The sequence below is a fragment of the Symphodus melops genome, assembly GCF_947650265.1.
Source record: "Symphodus melops genome assembly, chromosome: 12".
Taxonomy (NCBI): Eukaryota; Metazoa; Chordata; class Actinopteri; order Labriformes; family Labridae; genus Symphodus; species Symphodus melops.
Window position 1 is genome coordinate 3067736 of NC_136702.1, and position 12776 is coordinate 3080511.

The 12776-nt window shown below is 44.1% G+C and overlaps 1 protein-coding gene across 9 annotated transcripts in view; it reads right to left on the bottom strand.

Moving 5' to 3' along the window:
* LOC306833077 (mitogen-activated protein kinase kinase kinase kinase 4-like) overlaps positions 1-12776 on the bottom strand; it is a 78586-nt gene that overhangs the window by 22924 nt on the left and 42886 nt on the right. For all 9 annotated transcript variants that reach the window (XM_079358139.1, XM_079358140.1, XM_079358144.1 and 6 more), the window contains exons 4-14: positions 10813-10938; positions 8457-8567; positions 8199-8289; positions 6497-6627; positions 5892-5946; positions 5672-5750; positions 5407-5582; positions 5091-5163; positions 4049-4259; positions 1366-1527; positions 715-801 (exon numbers count right to left, since the gene is read on the bottom strand). In XM_079358139.1, coding sequence (XP_079214265.1) covers positions 715-801; positions 1366-1527; positions 4049-4259; positions 5091-5163; positions 5407-5582; positions 5672-5750; positions 5892-5946; positions 6497-6627; positions 8199-8289; positions 8457-8567; positions 10813-10938 — 1302 coding nt within the window. The remainder of the gene's footprint in view (positions 1-714; positions 802-1365; positions 1528-4048; positions 4260-5090; positions 5164-5406; positions 5583-5671; positions 5751-5891; positions 5947-6496; positions 6628-8198; positions 8290-8456; positions 8568-10812; positions 10939-12776) is intronic.

Here is a 12776-nt window from a genome sequence, read left to right on the forward strand (position 1 = left end):
ACTCTTTAAAAATAAAAATTGAAAAAAAAACAAGTCATACAAACCCCGTAAAGATGACCTGACCTGCATAACATCTGGAACACAAACAGGGGAAACCCTCTCTTCCCACTCAATGACGAGTATCCTGGTGACGACATCGCCCTTACTAAGGGACTGTAAACATCCTCACTTCCCCAGTAAGAACATCTGAATAATTATTATGATTCAACCTCAACTGTTAATGTGTCCACTGGGCTCCACAAAAGTCAGCCGCAAAAACTTGATTCAGTGTAGGACGGGAGGAAAAACGGATTGAGGAAAGTTTGCGTAACTGAAGAATAATGAGATCCTGCATTGTGAGAGGTAACGACTCGGGAGCTGTGGAAACCACTGGGGACACACAAACTGATGGAAAAAACATTTGAATAAATATCGTAGATTTAAACGGACGGGACGGATGGAAATATGGGTCAAAACTCTGAGAATCAAACTGCCTACAAGGTTTAAAGATAAAGAAATGTACTTTGTGGACACACTGGCCTTATTTGGGATACATCAGTTTCTCTAGGACTTACAGGTACTTGGGACTTGTTTGTCTAATTCAGCTGAAATAAATGACTGAAACCTAAAAATTGAAAATGTGAAACAATTTTGGAGCAGGTTAAAAACAGAAGGATTCCTTTTCTAAATGTGAGTCTGAAGCTCCGGGTTGAGACTACGTGGAGCAGCACTCACCAGCAGCATGGCCTGTTCATGCAGCAGCTGCTGCTGCAGGATCTCCAGGTGCCTCTGCTCCTCCTCCAACTGACGACGGATGTACTCCTGTCAGTCAAACACAGACACACCTGTTAGCTCCCCCTTTTTTTTGGAAGAAAATGGAGCATCTGAATGATGACCAGGGTCTAGCAAAATGTGTCCATGTTTTTCTAATTTCAGATTTGAAAAAAAAAAAAAAGAAGAAATGTGATGTTCTTTATATAAATAAAATGAGTCATAAACACGCTCGTTTAAGATAAGTCTATGTAACCTGTGATGTCATCGTGCATGTACCATCATGCAATGTTGTGTAAAACCTTACTCTCAAAACTTCATGGCAACTGTTGAAGACAAAAGTAGAAAAATTCCCAATTCCAATATTTCCATTACCAGCGAAGAGAAAAAAATCCAAAAGTAAATTCTGAACGTCTTAAATTAATTAAATGTAATTCTGATAATTCGAATTCACTTTATGCGATCCATCAGGGACCAGCTAGCTCAAAATGTTTGTTCCTTTCTTTTTTCACATTTTTTATTCTCGTACGGTATTCGACCGTCAATCAAAAACCTCCCCGACAGCATGACACTCCCTCACTGTTCGTCCTCTGTGTGGTCTGTGTCTCGTCGTACCTGTTCACGATCGGCCCTCCTCTTCTCCTCTTCTGCCCTCCTGCGCTCCTCCTCCTCTTTGCGGCGTCGCTCCATCTCCTCCACGCGCCTCTTCTCCTCTTGCTCGCGCCGGCGCTGCTCGCGCTCCTGCTGCCTCCTCATCTCACGCTCACGCCGTTGTTGCTTTGAGACAGGAAGATAAACCTGTTTATGTCCCAGCTGACAGACTGTCCTAGATCGGATCTTTTTTGTCTCGTCATGTTTGACACTCTTTGCTTATTCTTTAATCAGTGTGAAACTTAAAGTTTGACTTCTGTGTTGAGCAACAACAGCTCCTGAACCGTGTGACCTGAACAGAAGTTGGATTTGTTGCTGCTGTGAGCTACATGTTACATCATTAACCGGATGTTGGTCTTCACTTTTGCAGCAGAGTTAGCACAAACAAGACAGAGCACGCAAAGAAAGTCTTGCAGCCAAATCGGAGGCGACCCACTTTAGAGTCGGTGACACTCTCCGTGTGGACGAACCAACGAGCCCATCGCTGAGCGCTTTTAAAGAAGTTTACATTTTAGAAAAGAGTTCAAAAAGATCCAAACAGACAGAGAGCAACAATGAGGACGACTGCATTCATCCTGATGAATCATCAGCATAAAAAAAGAAATAACATTTATCAGTGTGGACGAGTCAACGAGATGCTAAACGTGCATTAATCAAACCTCTTTAATCAGATCCTGCAGTATCTGTGGGAACTGTTCATGTTCACTACAGGTGATAGAAAAATATAGCATGACGCACTCTTTTTTTTTTAAATAAGAGTCATTTTGTTGGTATAGAAGTAACAGACCACAGAGCTAATCCTCAAACGTTGCTGCTTTCAGCTTCTCCATGTGCATGTGCACTGCTATCTTACACCTGGATTCATGCTTTTCACACTTTAACACAAACGTGAATATCACATCAAGTAAAAGATGTGAGGGATTGATTTCTTGTTTCATAATCAGAGCGGCAGCATGTTTAAATCCAGCATGCAGCCATCTGTTCAAGGACCTGAGATCTGTCCTGCAAATCCTCCAGCTGTCAAGGACTTTCAAGGCAGCACTCGTGACTTCATTTGAAGTCTCGAGTCTGAATGGTTCAATTTCATTTCACTGGACCGGCGACACCAGTCTGGTCTCGAACAACACGCGTTCTCCTGGAGGGAACATAAATCCAAACAGAGGATGAGCTGAAGCTAGCGCTGCTTTGAGATTTAAATCATAAGTCTGACAGGCACTTATCTGCGAGCTGGCTCTTTAAGCGGACAGTTGAAGATATTAAACAGATTTCTGTCCGTCACGGTGACTGTGGCTAAAAAGAGGGCAGCGTATTCGGCTGAAGTAATCGTGACGCGTGGTGTTTTGTACCGACTCGGAGATCAGCCTTCAGGTCTCCACAGCAGGAGGGGATCAATCCGATCAGGAGGGCACACCAGCAGCTGGATTTATTTCACAGCCGCAGTTTCTGCCGTGTCATCCATCTACAAGCCGCGTCATGAATCACTAACGCAGCCCCGAGCTGCTGCGGCCGCCGTGGGAGAGCACGAGCTGAAAAAGGGTTTTAATTTACAGGTGGAGTGAACTAACATGCTTTTTTTGTTTTTTTTTCAAATGGGTTTCAAATGAGAGTTTACTTCGGTCCTCGTCTGTCAAACTTTATTCAAATCTTTTTCCTCGCAAAGGTTTAGCGCTGCTCCACTTCCCTCAGAGTGTTTTCTCCTCTTTCTTTAAGAGAGCTGAGACGCAGCCAGGCTCAGACAAACCGAGCTCAGAGAGACAAAGGGAATCACAAGGACAGGTTTTTGAACGCGTCCTCACGAGGAAACGATGTATGCTACTGCCTCAAACTGATTTCAGAAAATCCAATAAAATAACCACAAGGTCTGAATAATAAATATATGTACTTGACAAACTGGGTAAAACCTGGACAAACGTTGTCTCTTGAGGTAGCAGACCGCATTGACGAACCCAACACAGCACGCAGCGCGGTTTGATGATCGAAGGCTAAACTGGAGTTGAAACTGAAAATGAATTCATCGCCCAATCTAAGTAAAAAGCCCTCACTTCTGACATCATCAGGAACAAAGACATGAAAGCTGCTGGACTGTCAGGATCATAAACTCACTGTGAGAATCGAAAAAGACAAAACAGAACTTGATTTGCCTCCGTCACATAAAAAGGTAATTCACATGTCTGACACCACCTGAGGAAAGAGTGTGTGGACCACAGAACACACTCTGAGTCAGTGCAGGAGCAGAGGCTGACTGCAGTGTTTCCTCTGTTTAGATTCAGAACAAAGATCTTCCTGGCTGTGGGTGAAGGAATGGAGGCCTTTTGTCTTTTCAGGGTTTTTGTTTCGTTTTATACATATAAAAAATGTGCATGATAATTTTCCACTGCCTTCATTTTTCTGCTTTAATTTGTTTGTTTGGTCTGTCCTAAAGCGAAGAAAGTGCGGGAAAGTATTTGACATACATATTGATTTGGATATTAATGATCAGGATCTAACTTTGTGCTAACACTTATTCTTCTTAGACACTTGATTCTTTGTTGACTCTTATCTTGGTTAAATGTTGCAGCACAGTTGTCATTCATTTGCTGCTCTGTGTACTCTTGAATTGCCCCCCGGAGTACAAATAAAGTTTTTTTTTTAATTGAATTGCGCTCACCTCCTCCAGCCGCCTCCTCTGCTCCTTCTGCTGCTCGATGCGTTTCTGCCTCTCAGCCAGCAGTTGGCGCTTGTACTCCTCCTGCTCGCGCAGCTGCTGCTCCTGGAGGAGCTGCTGGCGACGCAGCGCCTCAGAGCGCTCCTTGTTCTCCTGCTGCAGGCGGATGAAGTCGCGGCGGAGAGTCGACTCGCCGGGCACGTTGACTATGGAGCTGCAGCCAAAGATTCAGTGAGAGGGGTTTAACAAAGGCAAGCCGAAACAATCGTTACATACCGAAGAGCAGATTACAACTTTTAACTTTATTCATGGGGAGAAGTCGAACTGTTGCTAACATTATTCTACATTGAAGGTCGTGGCTGCATATAATCAGAAATCTCATTTTCTCTTCATTTGACTTTTTCAAAACTTCATGTAAAACAAATTGTGGGGCGATGATGAACTCAGAAGTTCGGTCGGTGCCCAAGTATGAAAGCTAAAGTCCTCAAAGGGGGGCGGCCCATGTTCAGGTCTGTCTCTCTCTGTCTCTCTCTCTCTCTCCTACGATGCCCACTCTCCTTTCTCTAAATGGAGGAACTATTTAAAGACACACAATGGTTCAGCCGGTGGCCCAGATGCAGAGGCCAAGGCTCCCCGATTCTGAATCCTGATCAAGACCACTTCTAGAACAAACAGAGTTAGGGGGGTGCATCCAAGATTTAAGGTAGTACGTGTCCCTCGCGTGTTCTACGGCGGACAGACAGAACATGTGCACCTTTCATGAAATCCTTGATTACTTCTTGTACAACAAACTGTTAACATACACTGAGTCAAACGGTTTAAAAATCAGGGTGCAATGTTTTCTTTTGCACCCTCGTAGAAGCGTCCCTGATTCCTGATGCTGTTCGGTGAGTTTCATGCCTCACTTCCTGTCGCCCTGTACCTTTAATGTCTACAAATAAGAGCAGAAGCTCAAACTATAATCTTTCAAAAAAATTCATTTCCAAAGTTTGAAGCTTCCAACACAGATGCAGCCGAAGTTGTTTTAGATTTAACGAGTTCTCACCTTGGCTCTCCTTCTTGCTCTGAGGCCTCTTCCTCCTCCTCTTCGCTGCCACTGTACTCATACTCGGTCTCATCTGAGGACAGTAAGGACCAATGAGAGTTCAGTAACATGTAGACTAGAGTATGAGTCAGTGGATGGAAATACACTCGATTAACAGGAAAGGTTTTTTCCCCTCTGAGGTGGCACATCAAACACATTTCACCCTGACATTTTCTAAAAGGTTTTTTTAAGGAGTTCATTGTTTTCCCAAACTGACAGATGTTGAAATATGACGACGATGAAACGAGCTTGAGTTTGATCCTCAACATGAACTCACCCTTCTCTCCCCTCTTCTTCTTGGTGCGGTCGATGTGGTCTTTGAGCTGGATGCGGACCTGCCTCTCGTTGGGCTGGTCTCTGATGAAGGGGTGTTTGAGCAGCTGCTCGGTGGGAGGACGCTGGGTGTAGTTCTTCACCAGGCAGCCCTCGATGAAGCTGAAGAACTTCTTCGACCTGTCACATTGGCATTCAGCGTGGTTATTCAGACACGCGCGTCAGACGTCGTCGAAAATCAGTCAAACATTTCAAACTTGATTTCTCACCATTTTTTGGACTTGAGTCGAGGAGGAGGGTTTCTCGGAATAAGGAAGAGCGCTCTCATTGGATGCATGTCACACAGAGCTGCAGGAGACCAAACAGAGAACACAGGTGAGCTCATTTCTACTGGAGTCAATGATTTCTTTATCACCCGTTCTTCAAAATGCACATTTGAATTATTTCAAAATGCCAAACCATCGTGATGTTAAAGTGTCGTGTACTTACGAGGCGCTCCCTCTGCCATCTCTATGGCCGTGATACCACATGACCACAGGTCACTCTGCAGCACAGAGAGGCAGAATGAGTTAGCATGTCTCTTCCTACTGTGGAGCACACGTTCAAATGAAGCACTATTTCTTATTCCAGACTGTGATTTCTGACACTGTGAGGAAATTATTCAGGAATGTTGGATTCCAGAGATACAATCCTGATTATTTGGGACATTTATTTAACAAGAAATCTGCACAAAAAACTTTTTAACTCTTTTTCCTTTTTTTTTTTTTTTTCCAGCTTGCAGCAGAAGTCTCGGTCATGGAGGAGCCAGCGCAACAGAAACCTAATCTGGGTGCCTGTGGGAAATGATGTGCTTGTTGTTATTTGGCTTCACTAGAATTTAATTATGTACAGAGAGCTTCACTAGGGGCTGGAAATAAGACTTTTTAATAGGTAACACAGCCACATGTGAACTTCAAATACTCTCCTGGACACTGACTAACTCTTTGATTTGAAGACTGGAAATGACTTGAAATTGACCAAAGAGGTCTGTACAGTCCGCCCCTCTGGATGGATGTGAAAGTGTTAATGAAGAGGTTCTGGTTCTGGTTTCGTACCCTGTAGTCATAGGTGGCATCGGGGTTTTCATCACAGGCGATGACCTCTGGTGCCATCCAATATGGCGTCCCGATGAAAGTGTTCCTTCGTCCTACCGTGCGGTCCAGCTGAGCGCTCACACCAAAGTCCACTGAGGGAAAAAAAAGTTGAATTCGGTTATCAAAGACCGACTCTGAATGTCGTGGTTTTAGTACTAATGTTGGTAAAAATGTAAAAAAAAAAAAAAAAAAAAAAAAACTTCATGTGAGATGTATAAGAGTCCAGATTCTGTGTTTGAACAGACCAACATCATCAGAGGGGTCATTCAAGTTTCCGCCCCTGAGCCACATTAAAGATTCGGCCTCTTGGCCCGGCCCTATGTTAATTAAAAGTTGACTCGACCTCACGCCACCATGAAACCGGCACGCACCAGTCCTCAGTCTGTGTCGAGTGTAAAGGTCAGAGAGCCGCTCGGACACAGAGGCGCGTGGCTCATACTGGCCTTCACAGGACAGCAAGGACCAATCAGATCAGTCTCATTATAAAACAAGAACGATGAGGGGGACAGTCTGCCCAACATTCAAACTAAGATGAAGAACAGAAACTTCAACAGGAGGCTGAAACTCTTTAATTCAAGGACTTCAGATAAGTCTGTTATTGTTGTTGCACATGGACGGCAGTTTCTCTTCGAAGAAAAGTGTCTGACCAGATCCGAGCTTTGCAGGAAGAATTAAGAACAGGAACGTTATCTTTAACAGGCAGAAAATGTGACGAGAGCGGGACGGGACAAAAGTGTTCGCTCAGAGTTCATCAAGTTCAATTTGAGGATTTTTAAATTACAAACAAAATGACATTTTTCAGTTCCTGATTTAAGACCAGACCCGAGCACAGTCTGAATATATGATGGTAGATCGTGAGAAAACAAATGGCCAAGAAGGAGTTTGAAGACACATCAGGAAGTGAATGACAGAAACCTGCCAATCACAAATATGCATGATTTCAGACTTCTGTTATTAAAGGTTTTTTTTAAAACACTGGTAAAGGTTTGTAGTTTTTAAGAAGAAGAACTTTAAGCAGATGTTTGATTTCTGTGAATCTAATTAAAATCAAACTACTTTTCTGACATGAAAACAGAAAACTATGATTGGCTCTTTGTGGCTCAAAATTACTGAAACATCATGTAAGCAGTACTGATTTAAAGGCAACATGACTTCTAACACATGAGAAACATAATCAGCTAACAAGATAAGATCATTCCCCATTCGTCTCACAAACTGAGACATTTACAGTACAATAATAATAATAATATATGCAGGGAAAGATAAGCTCCACCACAAGTAAAGAAAACCAAAACCCAACCACAGGAAAGGTGAACTAGGAAAAGGTTTCAGAGGGAATCAAATCGGATTTTCCCGTCGTGCTCGTCAAGCTGTCGAATGAAGTTTGTTAATTAATGAAGTAAGACCAATCTATGAGCTCTTTTGTGTTTAATAAGAGGCATGCTGTAACACACTCTCTCAATACATGATGATCACAGAGTCACACAGTGGACTTTATTCAATGATGTCCAAAATGGGCTGAGACAACTGTGCACTGTGTGTCTGTGGCACTGACAAAGCTCCGCTTGGCTCCAGCTCTCTGCTGATTCAACTGCAGTATTTTTTTGTTGTTGTTTTGTTTCGTGCAGGCCCATCGAGAGCCACATAAAAACCAGACTCATACCCAGTTTGACTTCAGCATTTTCAGTCAGCAGCACGTTCTGTCCCTTGATGTCACGATGGATGACGTGATGAGCGTGCAGGTGAGCTAATCCCTGCAGAGAGAGGAGAGCAGCACAACCAAACATGACTCACTCTTTGTTGTCTTAAATGTTTGTGCTTAATCAGGCAAAGATAAAAAAGACATTTCAGCCATTAAAAACACACGCGTTTAAGTTTCCCTGAATTAACTGTGGGAAAAGAAATCGTCATGGTTACGGACCCTGAGGATCTCTCTGGAGATGTAGGCGATCCAGTCCTCCTTCAGGGTGTTTCCTTTCGTGTTTTTGACCAGATCTGTGATGGAACCGGCACCGCAGAACTCCATCACCAGCTGGACGAGAGAGAGAGAGAGAGAGAGAGAGAGAGAGAGAGAGAGAGAGAGAGAGAGAGAGAGAGAGAGAGAGAGAGACACAGTTACAGAGACAATCTGCAAAAGGCGTTACACAAACCATGAGCCCAGGTGTATTTTGTTCGACCACAGTTGGTTCCTTTTTTTACTGTGGAAATGTGAGAGCATCTGTTGTGAGAATTTTAACCTTTGCTGGGACTGGGACAGGAGACTGGAAACAGAGGGGTTGATGGGAAATGCTGTCAACAAGTGCAAATATTTTATGACTGAACAAAAGAATAGTTCTCGACTGTTTAACTCCACTATCAATCTTACTGAATCAACCTTCAGCCCCACATTCAACCTGACATATCTGCACCTTCTACTTACTGTGTTCTCAAGGCAAGCTTTTTAAATGATGTGCGTCATGTTATCTTTGATGCAATCTTTGTTCGCTGTGTTTTTTTTTCACTGTTACACTTTAGTGACTGTATTTACAGGTAGATTAGTTTGAACAAAAACAACGGGCAGAAATGTCCCTCAGACAGATGCATCAAACAGTCCCCCTGTGGTCTGAATGAACATGTGTGCTGTGCTTTGTTCCAGACACGACACAAATCGAGCAGCAGAGGAGGTTTGTGATGCTGTAGAAACCAGCAGAACGCTCTGTTATGGTGTGTGTGTCTCTTTAAATGAAGTAAGCCCCACCCCCTGAATAAATCACTCCTTTGTTAGCTAGAATAAAAATGGCGGACCTGCACAAACGTTTTACTCATTCTGGGGGTGGAGATTAAAGGGGAGGGGTTTGTTTGTTTTTTTTAAACCAGAATCCCACTGTGACATCACAAGGAGAGCACATTTGAAACAGAGCGTTTTACTCTGTGTTGTCAGACTTGTGCAGAGAACAAACTGTAGCTGGGTTTCTTTCACATTGTGTGTGTTGATAGACATGTCCCCTTTTAAATGTGTCCATCCGGAACCTGTTCACTTTGACTTCACTCTACTTTTTTAATTTTACCAGAAACTTTTTCTAACACACTGATCTGCATTTCTCCTTGAGACAAGAATGCGTGTCCTTTTGCTTCGTCAGCAGGGAAAAGCAGAACTTATAACAGCCTTTATCTGCCGAAGGAGTCCTGATAGAAGCAGAACAATCTGCTGTTTCGTACAAACTGAACGGACACGTGTCCTCCCTGTAGCCTCTTCATTGCTTGATAGCAAACGACGATAAGCACACACACTCTCTCTCTCTTTCTCACACTGACAAACACAGACAGCAGACAGCGTGCAGCCACATTAGCGGGGTTGTAAACGGGGTCGTGGATGCAGCTGTAAAAACAAACAGAGTGAGACCTCTCCTCTCCAGGAACAGCAGAGCTGCAGGGTCATAAAACGAGGTGATCCCGTCTCCAACAAGCCGAGCAGCTATAAATCCCCTCTCCCCCCCCCTCCCATCGCCTGTTTGTTTCTCATTTTGCTTTGTTTATTATTCATTTCCTGTGCACTGTTTCTGCCTCTGCTTTGATTTGTTGTGTTGTTTATTCCTCTCCTCTCTCCTGTGGTATCACCCGCACAGAATGGTCTTCAATGTCGGCCATAATGTGTCTTTATGTATTCAGGGTTTGCAGGTAATAACGTGTGTGAACAGATAAGCAGTGTGTATCATATCACTCCACATCACAGAGACGGGATCCACTGCTGCAGAGACTCTACATCTGACGTCACCGCTGACTACAATTTAAATATGAACCTCCGATCAGCTTGTTATAGCAACTTTCTCCTGAGTTTCTCTGCGCTCCGTGTTTCTGTGGCTGCTCTTATAAACTCTTCTTCTGCTGTTTTATATGATAAGCTACCTCGAGGAGAGCGAGCTGCATGTGATGTTTTTGTTGTTTTTGGGAAGACGGGGCTTAAGAGTCGGAAACAGAGAGAGAGAGAGAGAGAGAGAGAGAGAGAGAGAGAGAGGGGAATTACATGGGAAAGGAGCAACAGGTCGGATTTGAACCTTGACGTCCCGCTTCGAGGACTATAGCATCTGTACATACTGTAGCTGAAGCCACCCGCTGTGATGTTTTTGGTTATTGTTCGGGCGTGCGGGTCGGTTTGGGACTAGGTCTAATCTGATATCGTCTTAGGTTTTGAAAAGAGAAGACAAACAGGAAATGTTTTGAACGGTTGGCTTTATGTGTGTGTCCATCCAGGGTCAGAACAGAGTGTTTGCTGCTCTTCGGATCATAAGGACACTCACCCATAGCTGGTCGTCGTGTCCCGGGGGACTCTTCTTGATGAAGGCTCCGTAGTATGTGGCGATGTTTCTGTGGTGGGAGTACTTCTTCAGCATGTTGATTTCCAGCTTGATTTCTTCCTCTTCATCCTGCAAACAAAAGACGGAGACAGGCAGAGCCAGTGAGTCAGTGAGGAAGACATGATATGAACTTCTGGAGTGGATTGTTTTTCGTCTGGTCAGGTTGTTGCAGCGAAGGAGGAAGGATGGGAAATGAGCAGCACAACTTTCTGACCTTATCTGGGACGACGCCGACAGAGGCAGAGGATGAAGCACCTTCACTGTTCCTGCTTGGTTTATACATCACATATATACATCACATCCATTTTGAATTATTTTCATTAAATAATTATATTCTCCAGGAGCTTTTAAACAAAATCACAAACTAGGGCCCGACTGGTGTGAGATTATTGACGCCAATGTTTCTGACATAAGGGTGGGAAAGAAAATCTGATACCGATATGCTGACCAACATCTGTCTGAGATCTACTTGTGTTAATCTTTCAAAAATGAGTTGAATTAAAAAAAAAAGGTTTTCCTCTCCATATGAGGAGTGAAGCAGACAAACAAACCTGCAGAGAATAACATCAGCCTGTCACACACTCAGGATATTACAGCACCGACTCAGAGATGTAACCAGATCAAGCGATTACTTTTCCATCGCCGCAGCGACACGGACACTGGACGACATTTATTTGCAAGCGATTTGCATCAGCTGAGCTTTGTGAGCGACCGGAGCTGACATAACACGCCGTTTCCACTGTTATTACGACCGAGCGATGAGCGGGAGCGTGACGGGAAGCTGCAGAACGGACTTCTGAGCAAACTGAGGCGCTGCAGAAATCTCTGTGAAGAAGAAGAAGAGGAGGAAGAAGCCGGGAGGAGCCGAGAGGGGAAACCGTTCGGGCTTCTGTGGTTTTTGAAGAAGTTGGCCGTTTGACATTTTGAAGTCCAGAGCTGTGGAGCTGTGTTATTTTACGCTTACTTTGGCTCCATTTGGAAACAGACACAGTCGCTTCTCTATTTTCACAACAGCAGATAAAACACTTCATGAAGAACTCGAGTGTACTGAGAAAAAGACTTCTCATGTTTGTTTCCTGTGACGTTGCACGCTGATCATCAGAAACAACAACAAGAAGAAAAGTTCTGCAGTTTAATGAGCAAATCTTTGGACCAATCAGAGGCTGAGCTCTGTGCAGAGAAACAGGACAGAATACTGTCATTCGATGGATGAAGAAACAGTTACATAAGACTGCTAACAACAGCGTTAGCAGGAGAACCACACAATGTCAAAGCACAGAACTTCAGCTTATACAAGAACGCTTTGTTTCAATGCAGCTCCACTTCCTGTTTCTGCAGACGGACAGCTCCGAGCTGCTTTACAGCTGGGAAAGACATTACCCGACCTTTATCTTTATCACTGCAGGGAGTTACCTCCTTCTTACAACAGGTCGCCTTTTTCTTATTTTTGTGATTGGTGTTGAATGTTCGTTAAAGTACAAATCTAAACGCGTGTCTTATCGAGGCTCTGCAGCTGTAGAGGCAGCATGACGGACAGACAGACGGCCGCGCTGACATTTGTGAGTCCGCTCCACAGATGAAAGGCCAACTAAGACAGAAGAGGAAGTCATCAGGTCTAAAAACACACATCCTGCCGCTCGGTGTCACTATCTCTGACATACAGAGCCCCAGGTCCACCTGAGTGACGTCTATGTCCACGCAGAGGGGGCTGCGCTTCATTTATTCCTGCTATTTATGGTATTAAAATTATCTCAAGGCAAACAGCAGGTTTTTAGCCCACAAAAATAAGCAGATTTTTTTCTGCTGCGCCTGTTCAAAGAGTTCAGGCTGTCCGTGACGACGATGAGGTCAGTCGGCTGGATGGTCAGCCAATCCCTCGAGTCAGCCGACCATTTGGTTACCGCTCC